Source organism: Xenopus laevis, chromosome 4S, assembly GCF_017654675.1.
Source record: "Xenopus laevis strain J_2021 chromosome 4S, Xenopus_laevis_v10.1, whole genome shotgun sequence".
Lineage (NCBI taxonomy): Eukaryota > Metazoa > Chordata > Amphibia > Anura > Pipidae > Xenopus > Xenopus laevis.
The window spans coordinates 72409717-72429656 of NC_054378.1; the positions used below are offsets into that span (position 1 = coordinate 72409717).

The 19940-nt window shown below is 37.9% G+C and overlaps 1 protein-coding gene across 6 annotated transcripts in view; it reads left to right on the top strand.

Moving 5' to 3' along the window:
• Positions 1-19940, top strand: part of mast2.S (microtubule associated serine/threonine kinase 2 S homeolog) — a 131928-nt gene that overhangs the window by 34555 nt on the left and 77433 nt on the right. For 3 of the 6 annotated variants that reach the window (XM_018260860.2, XM_018260861.2, XM_041561451.1), the window contains one exon: positions 4415-4446. In XM_018260860.2, the coding sequence (XP_018116349.1) occupies positions 4415-4446 (32 nt within the window). Of the gene's footprint in view, positions 1-4414; positions 4447-9066; positions 9220-18627; positions 18853-19940 lie in introns of those variants that run through there. The other 3 variants (XM_041561449.1, XM_041561452.1, XM_041561450.1) reach the window with 3 other exon arrangements.

A 19940-nucleotide genomic window follows, 5' to 3' on the forward strand; every position in this document is an offset into this window, starting at 1 on the left:
CTAGGAATTGTAAGGTTCTGCTGGTATTGTGTCCTTTAAGCAGCAGGCATATTTTATCACTTTGGTATTGTTCCCTGCTTCATGGCAGGAATTCTCAAGGATGGGATATTCTCAATCTTGGGACCTTGAATACCTGCAGCTAAGTAAAGTATTGTGCATGCCAAAAATAGTTGACAATTCTTTCCTTGGCACTCTGTATGGGGTTTCAGACGTATCAGTTGTATAATATCAGGCAATTCCATATGAACTTTCCAAGCAGCTAAATTGCTTCTCAGTTGTGCATAGTGTTAGGAATGTTTAAAAAAACAGAAGAAGGAAACAAAAATACTTGTCTCCGACCTGATTCCCCCCCCTTGAATTTCCCCAGTTGTCCCTGCCCCTAAACTCCCATACCTCCCTATTAGTAAGTGAGGCCTTGTTTCATTCATTTCACTGTGTTAGGGTAGGACTACATGAGGGTTTTCGGCGCAATCAGACGCGCTGCGCAAAAAACGCAGGCGTCAAGTCGGATGCAACGGAAATAAGGTAAGCATTAGCTTACAAATATAAGATATACAAATGTCGGATGGTGTCGCAACGTTTATACGTCTGATAGTGTCTGCATCCGACAGTCGTGTCGCGTCGGATCACCGTCGCAACTTCATCCGACATTTGTATATCTTAACTTATTTCCGTCGCATCCGACTTGGCACCTGCGTTTTTGCGCAGCGCGTCGGATCGCGACGAAAACGCCCGTGTAGTCCTACCATAAATTGGAGGGGGAAACTCAGGATTCGCTAATTAAATCAGCAGCTTATATGTGGATGAAATTCATTATTTTATTTGTTTTGACATACAGTTTTTGCTGACTATAATTTTTGATTATTTACTTTTTTTTATGCCATGTTATGCAGCTTCCATGTTGGTGATAGGGTTTCTTTTATTAAATTTAATTTTATAATGGTAAACGAAGAATGGTTCAATATATATTTTGATGATCTTACTTGCTTTGCTGATAATTTAGACAGTTAAGTGGGTTATGTGCCAAAATGCTTAGAGCTCAAGGAGCGCAATAAAAATATACATATATACAGTGCAAGTAGTACAGGTGTGGGATCCATTATCCAGTAAGACATCTCCCATAGAGTCCATTATAAACAAAAAGATCTAATTTTTACAAATGATTTCCTTTCTCTCTATAAAAATAGAACAATACCTTGTACTTGATGACAGTTGAGCTGCATGAATCCATATTGGTGATGAAACAATCCTTTTAGGTTTATTTAATGTTTTAATGATTTTTATCAGGTTTAGGTATGGTGATCCAAATTATGAAAAGATCACTTATCCCGAAAAGCGCAGGTCCCAAACATTCTGAATAATAGATCCTGAACCTTTACTAAATTTTTCAGTGATTCAACTAAGCCCTGTACTATTGTGTATACAAGATATCCTAAAGTTTGTGTCACACAGATTAGGATGTGCTCTATACAATTAGGTTTCATTGTTTCCTACAAGGATTACTAATGTACATGTTACAGAATGTTGCTGGCCCATTTATCAAATAGACACAACCCTGCATGGGCCAAATAACTTTTGGTCTATAATTGCGAGTTTGAGTCTGCTGGCAGTCATACCATTGATGTAAATAGGAAGTGTTGTATGGCATGTCATTGCTGCTGCAAATAGTGCAGACCAAAATGACAGGTGTTTATAGCCACAAGTAAGGTGTGGGAATCATATACAAAAGAATGCCATGGGAGCATGACCACAAGTAATCTTTCATAGCATAAGCAACCATAGATAGGTAAGACAACTCAAAGTGGCAGATGCTGAGATCGGCAAAGAGTATGACTCTTTTAGTGGAGACAATGCAGCATTATTCTCTACTGTGCATGCCTGGACTGCAGTGATTCCCTTTACATTATTTATATTAGCAATTTTATTTACATTTTAAAAAGATATTTTTAGGCAAGTTTACAATATACATTCATTACACATTTTCAGTTGTTTTAAAAAAGGAAGGGTAAAATCACCCTGGGCTGGTGCTTTCTTCAGAAAACACACCAGCTGATATTACTTTTCAGCTGTAAATGTACTTGGCACCTCGCTAGTGATTTAACCCTTTCTTCTGCTTTAAAGTTGTATATAAATGTAATTGACGAACAAGCAGTATTTGCTTAATCCTTTCTCTTCTCCTGGAGTTGCCTTTTTAAACAGTTACAAAATCAGCTTTCCAGAAAGGCAGGTTAAAGGAGAATGAAAAGACTATTTCCTTCTCCTTTAATCGCCTGGCTTCTGTTACATTGTTTCAAAAGTCAGCCACAGTGCTAGAAAATAGCAAGGGACATTTGAGGGGTTATTTATGATCCTACTGCAGTTGTGCTGGTGCAGATTTCCCTGCAGTCAGTTTTGTGTACTTTTGTATATGTATTGCTAATGAACGTCGTTTGTCTGTCCCTTTCTATTCTTCGCCCTGATGGCTCAGACTCAGGGGCGCGCCGCCAATGAGGCGAGCTGAGCCGCTCGCCTCAGGCGGCAGCGCCTGAAAGGATTCCAGGGGCGGCAAAAAGCCGCTCCTGCACCTTTAAGAGCCGAATTTCCGGTTTTTGAACCGGAAATTCGGCTGTACTATTACGAGAGAGCGCAATTGCGCTCTCCGCAATAGAGTTTCTGCCTCCCCTCCCGACACGTAAGTTGGTGAGGGGGGGCAGCATTGCTGCGGCTCCTAAGTCTGAATCGGCGCTGCTCAGACTGTTGATTCAATGTAAGACAAGGCCTTAACAGGACCTGTCTTTGCTGGGAAACTAAGACTTTTGCAACATTGTTTAAAAAGTAACAACCAAGAGTTAAGCAAATGCTGTTTTCAAAAGCAATTGTTTTTACAAATAACTTTAAAAGAACTGAAAGATTTTAATAAATATATATTAGAAAGTTGCTTAGAATTACCGGTATATTTTCATTTATTAGGCATATTTTTCTTTTTGGGGTTGACTTACCCTTACAGGAGAAACAAACCGCTTATTAAAAAAAATACACTAGGGGGCAGATTTACATAGGGTCGAATATCGAGGATAATTAACCCTCGAAATTCGACTGCTGAAGGTAAATCGGATTTACCGCAATTAGTTTGATTGAACGATTTTAATCCATTGATTTTAATCCATCGATCAAACGATTTTTCTTTGTCCAAAAAAAGCTTACAAAGCCTATGGGGACCTTCCCCATAGGCTAACATTGAGGTTCGGTAGGTTTTAGATGGCGAAGTAGGGGGTCGAAGTTTTTTTTAAAGAGACTTTGGGGCAAATTCACTAAGCCGCGAAGCGCCGAATGCTAGCGTTAATTCGCTAGCGTTTGGCATTTTCGCTACTGCGCAAATTCACTAACGAACGCTGGCGTAGTTTCGCTAGTGTTACTTCGCAACCTTACGCGAGGCGAATTTCGCTAGCGACGAAACTACGCAAATTCACTAACTTGCGCAGTGTACTGAACGCTACCTTTTACGCTAGACTTCCTTCGCCACCTCAGACCTGCGAAGCGCAATAGAGTAGATAGGGATTGTTTAAAAAAAAAGTCAATTTTTTTTCTAAGTCCCAAAAAACGCTGGCGTGTTTTCTACATGATGGCTGATAGGCTGAAAAAGATCGAAAATTTTTTTGGGGCTCCCCTTCCTCCCCCCTACATTTCCTGACTCATGGCAACTTACCTAGACAGTGGGCACATGTGTAGGGCAAAATAAAATTTTTATTTGCTGATTTGAAGGTTTGCTAGGCATTTGTAGTGCAGATACGTATTCCTCCATTGAAATTTGAATTTCGTGCCGTATGCAAATTAGCCTTCGCTAGCGTAACTTCGCTTTATATAGCGAATCAACGCTAGCGCAACTCCGCAACCTTACGCTACCCCTGTGCGCAACTTCGGATTTTAGTGAATTTGCGGAGCCCTGGCGAAACTACGCCTGGCGAAGTTGCGCCTGGCGCAACTTCGCATCTTAGTGAATTTGCCCCATTGACTATCGAATGGTCGAATTGTCGAACGATTTTTAGTTCGATTCCTGGTCGAAGTAGTCAATTCGATGGTCGAAGTAGCCAAAGAAATACTTCGAAATTCAAAGTATTTTTTTATTCTATTCCTTCACTCAAACTAAGTAAATGTGCCCCTAGAAGTTCCTTATTTAGACACTTACAAGAAAAATGTATTTTCTCCAACAGAAGAAATAGGAAACGTATGCAAATAATGCCTGGCACTCCTTTCTTGAACAAACATTTTCCAAATAACTACTGAATTCCTTGCTCTTTGTTGTAAATACTTTAAACATCTTAAGCCATGTTCTTATCACTAACTTCAATTGTTGTGGATAATTTGTTGCTAACATTTATTTATTTCAGTTTTTTGTTTGTAATTTTCTTAATAATGTTTTTTTTTTTCTTTTTAGAAGGAGCTGAGCCTGCAAAGAAGAGGAAGCTTGTAAGTAATTTACATCTTTTAAAATATACAGTGAATATTATATGTGTGAGTTTTTATAAAAAAATATAGTTCTATTTACCGCAGCATACCAATACAGTTCTTTTTAAATCTAAAACTCTGCTTACATGGTTATTTCAGCTTCCCCTGAATTGACCCTTCACACCACTTTCAAACCATTTGTCTGGTTTGTTCTTGTTGCTGTTTTGCCAAAAGGCTGGTTTGAATATGCAGAATCTTTTAAAGCTCCTCCCAGATGCTTGTACTGTATTCCTTCATATTAGGCTCCACGTTTATTGCCATAGTTTTAGTTATATTTAGTTATATTTCTACTGTGTATATATGTTATGAAACTGGATAAACTTGTGTGGGTAAACTTGCAACAGTTTATTTATAACTCCAAAATGTTCTGTGTATTTCCAGATAACAGTAGGCCTGAAGCTACTCTCAGGGGACATACTCTTGGGTTCTCCACCTCTGAGGCTAGGGGCACACGGCGCGATTTCGCCGCGATTCTGCGCTGGGCGAGTTGTCGCTGCGTTTTTTAAGCCGAAATAGCTTTGCTAACTTTGGCGCTGGCGTCAATGCAAATCGCGGCGAAATCGCTGCGCTAATTCACACGCGGCGATTCTTTTTCTACTGTCGCCCGGAAACGCCCAGCGAGGCAACTTCGGACGACAATAGAAAACGAATCGCCGCGTGTGAATTAGCGCAGCGATTTTGCCGCGATTTGCATTGACGCCAGCGCCAAAGTTAGCAAAGCTATTTCGGCTTAAAAAACGCAGCGACAACTCGCTTAGCGCAGAATCGCGGCGAAATCGCGCCATGTGCCCCTACCCTAACCCTGTATTGAGTGCTTAAATTCTTCCACTGTCAAATAAAAAAAACTAAATTCAGAGGGATTTGTCTCCCAAGGTAGTGCAGATTTCAACACGGGCAACAAACTTTCCATTGTGCCAGTACTATTATTGTTGTCCCCGTCAACATTACTCCTGTTACCCTTTCTTTAGAACGCAATTTATCGAATTTCTCTAATTTATTATTACAAATTCTTATACATTAAAATATTATAAGGTTCATTTTCTCTTGTATATGTTCTGTGCTTACTCCAATATGGTCTGCGTTACAAAGTGATCCCTGAACCTTTGTTAGGGGGATCTGGTTTAAGACACAGTGCATAGTACAATGGCATCTTGTTCAGGTCAACTAACGCTGAGGTGCAAATATTTGAGTTGTACTGTGATTTAAACAAGAGTTTGTATAGTGTGGCCAAAAAACATGGTAGTTTGTGTTTGCACTAATACCCTGCCGCATCTTTGTAAACAAGCCGTTAATACTGACTGGGATACACTGCTTCCCCGTTATGCTAGGTGATGTGTGCGGTTTATTTTGTTCCTAAACGTAGCATCAGATGCTGTGTTATAATAAATGGTAACAAGAACCAAGAGCAGAGGCACAAAACTGCCTTTTGATTGTGCGGAAGATGAAGAGTATCAGAAAATCATTTAATCAAAATGTAGATGTGCCTTTCCAGAAACATAGAAGGCAATGCTATTTTCTTTTTTGCTTCTGCAGTCATGGAATGATTTTCTGCACATGATGAAGGAAGCTTGCATTACAAAACTAGCATTGAAAGTGTTACTTTTATTAATCAGCAGTACTTTGAAAAGTAAGGATTGAATAGAGATTTATACCCCCCCCCCAGGAAACTGAATGAATGTAGTTAACCCATAGTGAGTGGGGTTAACCCATAGTGAGTCTTTGTTAATCCATTTCTAATTGGTTCTAAATATGTGTATGACAGGAAGTTTTGTGACTCACTGAAGATACTCACTGGCACAGATACTATATTAGTTCTGTGCCATCATTATCCCGTCACTGCATTAGTCACACACTGACTTTATAATCCATCCCCAATACACAGTGCAACAACAGCTGTGGTGTATCTAGGGTTCCACTGGCTTGGGTGCAAAACCCACACCCCTCCCTTACATTTGGGCCTCCCTATAGTGCACAATGCTGATTTTGGCAGGCCCTACTGGAGGGACGGGCCTGGGTGCAGTCATGCCCCCTACTCCCCAGAAGTTACGCCACTGAACAGAGGTGCAAAATGCCAGTTCAGGTCAGCCCTTGGTCAGAGTTCAGCCAAACACACTGAATTAGATAAGAGCATAAAGAGTAGGGAAGTGTAACATATAGTAGGACATTGCAAGTAGACTTTATTGTTGAGTTGTTAATAATACAGGGTAAATCATCCTCTGTCACATGCTACATTCTCTTTTCTACAGCTGTTCCACAAAATGATTATAAATAACTTATTTGGTTAGGAGCCATCAAAGCTTAAGCTTCCCCACTGGTGCTACACATACAGGTATTAATTAAGCCCAAATTACTGTCATGCTTGTCTATATTTATCTTTACAAGCTCTGTGTTAGCAGGCTTTATTGTACTTGCTTGATTCCAGGTTAATTCCAAATGATTGTACTTAATTGTGCCATTTCCTGAAACCACAGTATGCATTAACAAGTCATTATAAAACAGCTATTATTTAGGCTGGGGCCATCTAGTAAATCTGTATGAAAGTAAAAATTACCCCTTTTTTTTTTTTTTTTACTTTCAATCATTTGGCATGGAAATTATGAAATGGTGTTAGGTGCAGTGATATAAATAGCCTGTATTATATATTATAAAGATGTCAACAATATTGACCATAACACATTTAAAGCAAATCCAAAATTTGATGTAAAACCAATTTTCCCTAAACTACCCAGGCACATAAACATGTAATTTTTTTTTTTACAAAATTGTTGCTTTAAGGAAAACTATACCCCAAACTTAATGCTTAAAGGAACAGTAACATTAAAATTTAAAGTGTTTTAAAGTAATAAAAATATAATGCATTGTTGCCTTGCACTGGTAAAACTGCTTTGTTTGATTCAGAAAGACTTTATATAAATAAGCTGCTGTGTAGCCATGGGGACAGCTATTCAAAGGACACAAGGCCCAAGTTACACAGCAGATAAGCTCTGTAGAACATAATGGTGTTATCAGTTATCAACTATTTGACCTGTGACATGTCGCCAAACAAGTGGATCTCTCCCCGATATGCCCACCTTGAGGTGGGCAATATCGGGCTGATCCAATCGTGGGCCCTAGGGCCCAACGATCGGATCCTAACGATGACTAACGGGCGGTCGGATCGCGGGACCGCATCAACGAACAGATGCGGCTGCGATCCGACTGGATTTTTAGTCCCATCCGATCGAGATCTGGCCGACTTTCGGCCAGATCTCGATCGGGGAAGCCCGTCGGGGGGCCCCATACACGGGCCAATAAGCTGCCGACTCGGTCTGTCGGCAGCTTTTATCGACCCGTGTATGGCCACCTTAACTGTAACAGGAAGAAGTGTGGAAGCAAAAGACAGAACTCTGTCTGTTAATTGGCTCATGTGACCTAACATGTATAGTTTGTTTGTGTACACAGTGAATCCTACGATCGCAGGGGGCGGCCCTTATTACTAAAAATGGGATTTTTCTATTTAGGACTACCCAATGGCACATACTAATGAAAATGGTTTATTTACATTAAGCATAATTTTACATATCAGCTGTTTTATGCAATATATTTTTATAGAGACCTACATTGTTTGGGAGGTATAGTTTTCCTTAAATTGAGGGTAAACCTGCTTAAAATATGTTCCTAAAACTGTCCCTTGGGCATTTTGCAACTTATTTTTTAAATGAGCCCTTTCTGAGAGGCCCATCAGAGGGACCTATACATGGATATAAGCTGCTGACTGAAGGGGCTAACTTTGCTGCCATTTCAAAGCAGATCAGAGCAAATGACCATGGAAACCACAACTAGAAATGATGGCACGAGCAACAAGTATTACACAACAGGCCTGTTCACGTGGCACATTTGAAAAATTATCTTTTTACATTTTCTTTTACATTTTTTGGAATTACAACTATTATTTGCAACTGTGTTTTCTTGCACACAGCTGCTACAGGAAAGTTACTATAGATTTCTCATATGAAAATGTATCCAGTTACTGTTTCGTTCCACTATTGGGGGTGAAATCATGCCTACAGGTTAAGAAGAATTTTGAAAAGACTAAACTAATTCAGCCAGAAAGAGCTTTCCTAAAATGGAATGTTTCCTTGGTGTAAGAGGAGCAGCTGCTCCCTGCTTTCTTCATGACTTTCTCTGCTGTCAGAGAGCACACCACCTTGTGCTCCTATCACACATAAAGTTTTTGAGTTACAATGTCGAATTCTTGCACGAGTCTTTTCATTGTGCCAGTTCTATGACCTCCACCCCCTCCTCCCAAACAGGACCCTATCTTGCTCTCTCATTTGCTGAAACTGTTACTACTCTGATATCTGAAGCCTAAGAAAAGATTCTGTTCAGTGTCACTGATTTGTTGTCACCCATATCAGGAGTACATTGCTATTTATATGTCTGCTGAGTGTTTTCAGGTGGAGTCAGTGATCTGTGTTTCACAGAGTGGAAATCCTCTTGGATACCATTGCCATTATTTCAACTAAATAAATTCTACCTGTGAGTAAGATGTGCTGGCTACGCAGTTCGGATCATCCCTGTATCTGTGTGACTACACTGGAATAATGTTCGTGTATGGCAGTTTTTTCTGGCCAGTTAAGCTGGATTGCTGTCAGGTGCACATACTTCTCTGCTGCTGCTGCTCCTTTTTACTTTAACAGCAAATATGATGAAGCGAAGAAGAGAAAGATTTGGAGCTCCGAACTTGCGGATCCAGTAAGCACAAACAAGTTGGGGGTACCGGGCATTTGTAACCTTGGCTAACAAATGGAAAACCTCTGCAAATTGAGGAGTTTTTACCTTTTTCTGTTATCTGAAAACTCATTATCCAGAAAGCTCAAATTACGGAAGGGCCATCTCCCATAGATCCCATTTTATCCTAATAATCCAAATTTTTAAAAATGAATTCCTTTTTCTCTATAGTAACCAAACAGTACATTTTACTTGAGCCAAACAAGGATATAATTAATCTTATTGGACGCAGAAGCAGCCTATTGTTTATGCCTATGCTTTCATGATTTTCAAGTAAACTTAAGGTATTTTTAATAGATATATAGGTAGATTTAATTATGGAAAGATCCATTATCCGGGAAAGCCCCAGGTCCCGAGCATTCTGGATAACAGGTCCTATACCTGTATTATTAAAAAAAATTATCATATAACATATTTACAAATTGCTTTTGTAATATATGTTAATAACAAACCTCTGTAGCAGCCTGCAATGTAAATTTAAGGACCATAAATTCATGTATGAAACTCTTTGCAAGAAGTGTATAATAAGAGTTTTAGTATTGAAAAGTAAGCACACAAAGTGACACCTCAATCTCCGTTGCCTCCCACTAGCAAACTTAGAAGACTGCATATAATAATTTTTTTAAATGTTGTAGACAATAAGTATCTAAGGGCTTTCTTTGATTTTTTCCCCTTGCTTTACTTGTCATTGTCAGCTGTCAGTGTGTTGCCAACACTTTGGGCCAGAATAAAAATGACGAATAGATATTAAACAAACTTAAAAAAAAGTAACTCAAACTCTCGTTGAGCTCTGTTTATAAGTTCAATGGGCCTGACTAGTAGCTATGAAATGAAACCTAAAGCATACCTCCCAACTGTCCCTTTTTTGAAAGGAACAGTCCCTTTTTTGACAGCTCAACCTGCAGTCCCTTATTTGTACTGGAAAGTCCCTATTTTCTCTACACTGAACAGCCAGAAAAAGAAACAAAGTTTCTAACTTAATTGGCTTTTAGCATAGAACACAGTACACCTAACAGGTGCAAATAAGATACTTTGTAACAATTTTGAGACACAAAAAACAGTTTAGATAAGGAGAATTATTTTCAAACTTTCATAAGCTGCCAAATTTTGTAAAATGAACATGGTAATTAGGGGGTGTGGCCACAGAAAGGGGTGTAACCAAAATTTGCTACGTGCGAAAAATTTTTGGTCCCTCCTTTTACTTCCAAAATGTTGGGAGGTATGCCTAAAGTTTGTGAGGAGCATTTCATCTTTGCTAGGGATGTAATGTTTTCAAGGCCAGAAGTATTTTTTTTAAATTTGATCAATAAGAGAATGCATTTCTTATTTTTGAGCTTTAAAAATCAATTAGTCTTATTTTTCCATTTTCATGTTTCCCTGTGGCCGCAGCGGCGATTCTGGTGAAGAAGCCGCTAACCCACCTGCAGGGGAGGCATCCGAGGCAGGAAAACTAGTGTGGAGAGCGCAACTGCGCTCTCCCGCACTAGTAAAGCCGAATTTCCGGTTTCAAAACCGGAAATTCGGCTCTTAAAAGTACAGGAGCGGCTTTTTGCCACCCCTGGAAATGTATCTGGCGCTACTGCCTGAGGCGAGCGCCTCAGGCTGCCTCATTGGCTGAGCGCCCCTGTGTAGCGGTAATCTAAGCCGAGTCCCGACCATGTGAGCAACACCATGTATCAATGTAACAGTTGCTGTAGTATGGCTACAGGTTGTGGAGCATTTGTCAACCAGTTTATTGACTGCAGCTCCGTCATGCAGGGTCAGTTGAAGATCCATAGATATTAATTGTAGGTCAAAGACTTACACACTGATGTTTTTCTTTTTTAAACATTGCATTCACATTTAAATGTGCAAATTCTGATTTTTTTACTGTGCCAGATTTGGCAGATCATTCTGTAATTGCTTGAATTAAAATATGGAAGATTTGGTTTGCTTGTATAAATGATAACAATAAGAACAAGTTTACTTTACACTGACTTCTTATCTGAGAGGATGAAATTTTTTGAAAAGAGCCCACTGAATATACAGTATAGCCATATCCCTATGATCCAGCTGTTTGGATCCGATGCTAAAGAATTTTTATCAGTCTGTGTATTGATCGCAATGACATTAGGTCTTTTCATCTAATTCTGGAGTGTCTTAGAAGACCGCATGGTAGCTCAGTTCCGGCACTGAGATTGAGGTCCTTGGCTTGATGACCAATGACGTATGTGAAGCTGTTTTTAAGTTGTCTTTGATTCCTCTGTATACTTCAGTTTCTTCCCATACTCCAAAAACATACAGACGGGTTAAACTGACCCTTGTGTGAATGTAATTTAGAATGTAAATTCTTCTGAGGCAGGGACTGATGTACTATGTACACAAAAAGTAGAATGATATGATAACACTACTTTTTGAGTTATTGTATTATGTTTTTCCATTTAATCTAATCCAATTTATTTCTGTAATGCCTTGTCAGAATCTTCTCCCCTTTGCACGCTCACTGCCGAGGAAACGATGTGCATCAGCGCGCACTCTCTGCTTCATCTGCTCCCAACCTTCAGCACTTAAAAATCCCATTAAGTGCCGACTGCACACTCGATACATCTCCACTTGCTTTTTTCTGCAGTCCTCAACCACAGAGTAACCCCGGTAGCCCATGCTACAGTGCCCCATTGCAGTGGAGGTAAGCTGAAACTGCATGAGGTGGCTTGAAAATCCTGGTATGAGTGTGTTTCACTAATAAATGACAACAACACCAAAACTAACAAAACTAGAAGAATGCAGTGTATGATCGACAATAGTTTTATGTCTACATTTCGTTCTTTGCTATCCCTATTGCCTGTGTGGTTTCCATTTTTGACTTTTGAGCAAACTCAATTGTCTCTGCTGCTTTTATATAATGTATCCCTTATTCGCTGGTTTTGGCCAACACCACATGTTATTACAGTCTATGCCCCAACTGGTTCCTGGATTAGAGAACATTCCTTGCAGGAAGGTTGTTACATATAGAATGTTCTTGCCATACTGTTAGTAAGCAATAGAGTATTATTCATGGCTGTAAGCGATAGGAGTTACACAGGCTAGCTAGGAAGGAAAGCATTATACAGTTACCTCCTAATGTTTCCGTTAACCAAATACTAAAAAAAAATGATCCCTTTAAAAAGGAAGCTATTACAAGAATTATGTTTGTGTTTGGGAATACAGTACATGAACAATTGAAGTCACAGGATTATGCCAACACAGGTGAAAATCTGGCTGTTTTAAACTATTGCTGTATGTATGTATGTATGGGCCCACCTGGATCTTAAATATATATATATATATTTTAGCATTCAGCTGTATAGCTGAAGCACTGGGGGTACCTGAGTTGTTAATTGAGACTGTCTGAGCTGAAAGATAAAAATCATGTTATGAACAGTAAATGCAGTTTCCAGTTTGCATGTTTATTATGCAGATTGGTCTGTTTTGAGTGATCTCAGTTTTTGTGAAATGTAATAGAAGCCATAAGTAGAAAAAAAAGTTTCAATATTAAAAGACACTGGAAGACTTTTTAGCAAGAGACAAAATACAGGGTTTTTTATGCGTTTAATGCAGGTTTAGCTGCGTCAAAAAGTGTTTAAATTCAATATATGCGGTTTTCACGCTCGGCGTTCGTTTGAAAAATGCAAAACATATGCCTGTGTGTAAAATCCCTTAGTTGAACGGTCAGGAAGGATTTGTTCATCCTCTGAGGCAAACACAAGTAACTTCAAAATTCCCTGCATAAATTAGCAGTTTAATGGTCCTGTGTCTTTTTCAACCTCAATTTCTACTTTACTTTTGTGAATTCACAAAAGTAATATTAAAGGGATACTGTCATGGGAATTTTTTTTTTTCCAAAATGAATCAGTTAATAGTGCATTTTGTCAATTTCCCAGCTGCCCCTGGTCATGTGACTTGTCCTCTGATAAACTTCAATCACTCTTTACTGCTGTACTGCAAGTTGGACTGATATCACCCCCCCAGCAGCCAAACAAAAGAACAATGGGAAGGTAACCAGATAGCAGCTCACTAACACAAGATAACAGCTGCCTGGTAGATCTAAGAACAACACTCAATAGTAAAAACCCATGTCCCACTGAGACACATTCAGTTACATTGAGATGGAAAAATAGCAGCCTGCCAGAAAGCATTTCTCTCCTAAAGTGAAGGCACAAGTCACATGACCAGGGGCAGCTGGGAAATTGACAAAATGTCTAGCCCCATGTCAGATTTCAAAATTGAATATAAAAAAAATCTGTGTGCTCTTTTGAGAAATGGATTTCAGTGCAGAATTCTGCTGGAGCAGCACTATTGACTGATGCGTTTTGAAAAAAACATGTTTTCTGATGACAGTATCCCTTTAAGCACTAATATGAACATAGGGAAACTTTTGGCATTGTATATATGTTTCCATATAATTCCGTTAACATCTTATAAATAAATCAACTGTACCATAAACACTGCATTGCATTACAGAATTCAATGAATAGTGAAGATGTGACTGCAGGATTACTTTGCATTCAGTTTTACAATTAATGCGTCTGTATGTGTATTTCTTGCTTCTTTGAACCAATAATCTTTTTTATGTTTGCAAAGTGTTTTTCTATATGAAGGGCTTGTTAGAAATCACTGAGATGCATTTGGTAGAACACACAGTGGCACTTGGATAGGATACAGCAAGTCATTTAAAAAATCCCAAAGAGACAAGAATGGAATCAGCCAAATTTGGCTCATTATGAAGGTGGCCAAATTGGTCAAAGATCCACTTGTTTATCATCCTTATGAATGGATATGTAAGTGTATGGCTTATTTTATCCTTTCTTCTACTGAGTGTAACATGCTTTTCTTTACACAGCTGGTGAAATCGTATTCTCACTTGCAAACTAGTGACTTGGTGTTATCTTTAAAAGGCCAGTAACACCAGGAAATGAAAAAGCCCTGAACTTATTTACACACAATACCAAGTTAGCCAGCAATTTAAAAATGTGCTGCAATTGGATGCATTTTTGATATTTTTATGTAGAAATTCCTGTAGTTTCCTTTTGCAGGACTTTAAAAGCATGACGGAAAAATTATTAGTGTACACAATTGGTTTTGCTCTGTATTGTTTTTTTTTTTTTTTAATAGCCAGATTTTTCTTCTAGATATGATGTAATGTCACATTGAAAACTAAATGCATATGCAGTGAAGCCCAGTGATGTGGACAATGCAAGAAATCACAGAGATGACCAAATTAAGTAAAACTTAATTTGGTCATCTCTCTATTTTCTTTATTTGTAAATGTGGGTTTCCTTTGGGTACTCCCAATTTTGCTGCCTGAGTGAAATCATCTCTAATGTGGGCGACAAATATCCAAAAATACATTTTAAATGCATTAGATTGAAATTGCTTCCTTAAAGCCATTTGAATTGTGGTATCATGTAAAAGGAAGTATTTTCCCATAACTACATAATCTAAATGGTTTCAAGGAGGCAATTTTCGTCTTGTGCAACTAAAAGGTATCTTTAGATGTTTTGTTGCCCGCACAGAAAAGCAGTTTTGTTCAGGTGACAAAAAATAACATGTGACTTTACCCTTAGATTGTATACTTAAACTGGACATGGGATGATGTAAGTGATGAACAATACCTGTAAAATGTGGTCTAACATGTCAACTGTGTAATATGTTGGGGCCTATTGTATTAAAGAAAAAAAATCCTTTAGATTCCAAATGCAAACTTCAAAAGAATGTGTGTTTTTGTGGGTCACCCTTTGGATATACATATAAATTATATATATTTTTTTTATGTTAAGCCTGCAAACTTTGGAAATGCACATCAAGGGTCCCTTCCAGCAGGATTTCATAGACGTCTCTTGAATTTTTAAGTACCTATTTACTTTAGGTGACCAAGGGAGCTGCTATCTGGTTACCTTCCCATTGTTCTTTTGTTTGGCTGCTGGGGGGAAAAAGGGCGGGGGTGATATCACTCTAACTTGCAGTACAACAGTAAAGAGTGAAGTTTATCAACGCACAAGTCACATGACTTGGGGTAGCTGGGAAATTGACAAAATGTCTAGCCCCATGTCAGATTTCAAAATTGAATATAAAACAATCTGTTTGCTCTTTTGAGAAATGGATTTCAGTGCAGAATTCTGCTGGAGCAGCACTATTAACTGATTCATTTTGAAAAAAACATGTTTTCCCATGACAGTATCCCTTTAAAGAAGGACTATTCCCTCCTTACATTACAGTAGAACAAAACAAGCATTTAAAGGGATTGTACACCTCTGTGTGCAGTGTGTGAAGTAGTTTTTCTTTATTTGCCCTATTTTTTAAATTATATTTTTGTTTTTTTAATGCAGGCATTTAATTCAGACTGCTAAATGGTTGCTGGCAACCAGGTGGCAGTGTGGAAGACGGAATGAGAGTTCAGTAATGGAGGGTCTAAATATATATTATAGATGTCACTGAAGCATATAAATACACAGAGCTTTGCTGCAAACTTTTGTAGTTTATTTGTTGTAACACATAAACTACAACATTTTGCAGCAAAGCTCTGCAAAATTCAAGTGAAAGTGATATTTATGGTCAAGGTGAATTGAAGGTGAGATGAGTGTGTGCTTGTGAGACACCAAGGCTTGTGGGTCTGAATATACACAAAGGATATAGTTAATAAAGTACCCCCTCTTGTAAATTATAAGGATATTGTAAGTTACCAAGGAGTTTCAATTCGGCCTCGTGTTTTTTATACAGGTCATGGAACTCCGAGGTAACTTCTAATATCCTCATATTTTGCAACAGGGGGTACTTTATTTATTATATACACAAGTTTCAATGAGTCATGTGACAGAAATGACATCACTACTCACCGTTTATAACTGATGACATCAGTACTCACCGTTTATAAGGATATAATTTACAAGATATTCATGGCTTTTGTGTATTATATTGATATAAACAAAGGAAAATAATAAACATTTTTTTACACTAAGGGGCAGATTTACATAGGGTCGATAGAACGATTAAATTGTTCGATTCGAAGGATTTTAATCTATCGATCGAATGATTTTAATTTGGTCAGAAAATTGTTACAAAGCCTATGGGGACCTTCCCCATAGGCTAACATGGCACCTCGGAAGGTTTTAGGTGGAGAAGTAGGGGGTCGAAGTTTTTTTTAAAGAGACTGTACTTTGACTATCGAATGGTCGAATAGTCAACGATTTTTAGTTCGCATCGCTCGATTTGAAGTCGAAGGTCGAAGTAGCCAAGAAAAAATCATTCAAAATTCGAAGTTTTTTTTATTCTATTCCTTCACTCGAGCTAAGTAAATGGGCCCCTGAATGTAATCATATTACAGATATATTGACCTTTATCATATTATAAAAAAAAGTGGAGTTTAAAAGTAGAATATATAATAAAGGGGAATTTCAAGCTTACCAAATGGAACAATCTTTATTACGTTTAGTTAGCAGTTACCTGTACCATAAAGCTTTTTCCGCCAAGCTTATGGTATAATGTTACATTGATATTCAGGGCCGGATTTACATAGTGGGCGCCCCTAGGCCCACTGCCGTTCGTCGCCCCTCTCCCCTCCAGGGGGACAAGAGCAATGGGGATTGGCGCATGGGAAATGTAAAAAATGATTGTATCTCCAGCGCATCCCCAGTGTTTTTGAACCAATGTGGGTGTGGTTGGGCAGCATGCCGCCCCCCTAAAATCCTGTCACCCTAGGCCCGGGCCTAGGTGGCCTTTCCACAAATCCGGGCCTGTTGATATTTTAGCTGGTTTCTTTTTTGACAGCTGCAAAATGACTTTCTGGAAATTAGCCTATTTGTCTATAACAAAGCTATATATGCAGCACATACAACCTCTGTGGAATTGTTTTGACCCCTGTAGAATGTTGTAAGATCATGTAGGATCAGAGAGCTGCTGTTTACATTGAGCATTGTTCCTATTTTGCTTACTGTGTTTAGACAGCTTTACACCAAATATAGTTGTGTGTGTTTATTTGCACATATTTTCAGATTGTTCACCATAAATAAATGCTTTTGTCTATTTCTTTCCATTTTGTTTAACAATCTTGCCAAAATGTAAGTTTAATATTTCTATTACTGGTGTTTCAGTCTGGCAGCTCAGTAACCCAAGTGCAGATTCTGAACTGTTACAATTTGCTGCATTTACTTCATATATTTACTTGATACAATTTTCAGCAGTATCTTTTAAAAATTAGCGACCGTTGAGTCAATTTTAAGAGCGGCCTATAAAGGGGTTTTTCACCTTCACTTTTTTCAAATTCAGTTGCTTTTAGATAGATCACCAGAAATAGACTTTTTTCAGTTACTTTCTATTTTTTATATGTGACCATTTTTTCTAATATTGAAGTGAAACGTGAACTGTTCAAAATGTATGCATTTAGTAGATACATTTTATTTCTTTGTCCCTGCTGAGCAGCATTCCTGAGTTTTATTAAAGGCAGCTGTTAGAATTGATACAATAATTGCTAATATTCCACAGATACTGCTGAGAAACGTATCCACTAATTGTATCAACTAAATGTAGCAAATTGTAACAATTCAGAATGTTCCTGGATCACTGAGCTGCCAGACTGAAAAACCAGAGACAGGAACAGTAAACTTTAAACTTCACAAAACAGGGAAAAATAAAATATGGAAAGCAATTGAAAAAAAGTATTTGGTTAAGTTGAACAATTTGAAAACAACCTAACTGAAAAAAGTGTTTCCCCTTTAATTCTGCTCAGCATGGCCAAGGATAAGAAATGTATCAGTTTAAAACAGTTTGGAACTTTGAAGGTCCATTCTAATATTAAAGTTTAAAGTGTAGAGAAGATGCTTTACTAGTATAAGCTGAGCTTTACATCTATGCCACAGGACTTTGAGAAGTAGAACATAAAATATTTTACACGCTTTGAATTCTGTTGCAGAATCATAGTGGTCACTTGAACTACACTTGGACAAGTGTATCAAAACAAATGGCCCTTGTGCCACTGGCAACAAACTTTGATTGTAAACTATATTGACGGTACTATTTTTGCTTTAAAGATTTTGTATATAGCTGTAAAATAATCATGATAAGGATACCAAGTGTTTGCAATTGTTCTGTCCTTTCCTATGTATTTCAAAATGATGTTAATGGTGCTTAAATTACACTGAAGTCTTGTCCCTTTCAAACTAATCGTGAGCGAGTCTTCAGTACCTAAACTAAAAGTATGAAAGTCTGTGAATTTGATCATTTAATGAAGTCATTTGTACACTATATAGCATGAATGGGCTTCGAATTATTTATCACCCCTCTGGAATATGGAGGAGGGATGAACAGAGGGGAGTGGTAGCTGAAATCGATACAAAGCAAAAGCTGTGGGAGCAGCCAGAGCACTCCTTTCTGCTTTTCTGTGTTAATGGAAAAGCATGTTAAGGTCTCTAAGGAATACATACTGTCTGCATCTTTCTGGATACGCATCCTTGTTTTCAAAAGCTGGTGGCATCTTGGAGGTGTGTTCCAGCCATGAACGCACTGCTTTACAATGTCTGACTCCTTTTGGACAGTTTTGTCCAATTTCTCCCTCCCTGAAACAAACATGCTGCGACGATCCAAAAGGTAAATTATTTATGATATTAGTAAGATATTGTGTAATGGTGCAAAATTATTGCTTAGAAAAGGATGTCTTTTGTGCTTTAGGTTTTAAGCTTTTGTTGAACATTGGAGCTGGCTAAATCTAAACTGTGGTCTTATTCTTCTAATTATATGGTTTATGTACAGCATGCATCCTATTTTTTGTTACTGGAAAATAACTACATGAGACATTAAACATGTACTGCAGCTCTGCACTTGTTAATAACTACAGATTATTTCAAGCTTGTTAATTAGCACACTTTTTATCAATCTATATACAGTATTTGCCTTTTCCTTTAAATATTTCATCTTGTTTAAGTATTAAACTCCTAGCACAGACACTAACAGAAAATTACCTGTACAGTTTAATTAACATTACATTTTCTTTTTAAAATGTAACAGAATTCAGCTCCCCATCTGCTCTATAGCTGTGAATGCTTGGTGGAATAACCTATATATATATATATAAAAAAGCTGCAGAGAGGCTATGTGTACATAGTGAGACTGTGGTTCAAACTGGCGCTAACCAAGAAAGATTGAGTTACTATCAAATTATTTACAGCACACCTCCTGCAGGTAATTGCTAGGTTTAAAGAACCCAGCAGTGCTTGAATATTCAACTTTAGTATAAATATGAATATTTATCTTATTTCTGTTGAACTGTTAAATGGTGATCAGTATAATTATAGATGTTATTGGGCATTGATTTTTTTATACAGTTAATTCAGTTCATCTAGAATGGACTTTTAAAGCTTTTCAAAGCCTTCTAAATGAGAAGTAAAGTGGCTTTTTATAAAATGACAGTTTATGCTGTTAATTATTTTTTAGAAAAGAAAGGTGTATTGATTGGAAGGCCTACACCATATACGTTTATTTTATTGACTCTTAATACCGGTATTGCAAAATGTCTATCTCACCTAGCATGTTTATACTATCAATCTTTCCCTTTAGAGGTTAAGGCCATCAGAAAATGTTAAGAAACAGTTTATGGGGTCATTTTATTTCCTGACAATAAAAATTAGACCAATATAGGATGTAGAATAAGAGATCTACAAAGTATGCACCCTAAAGCC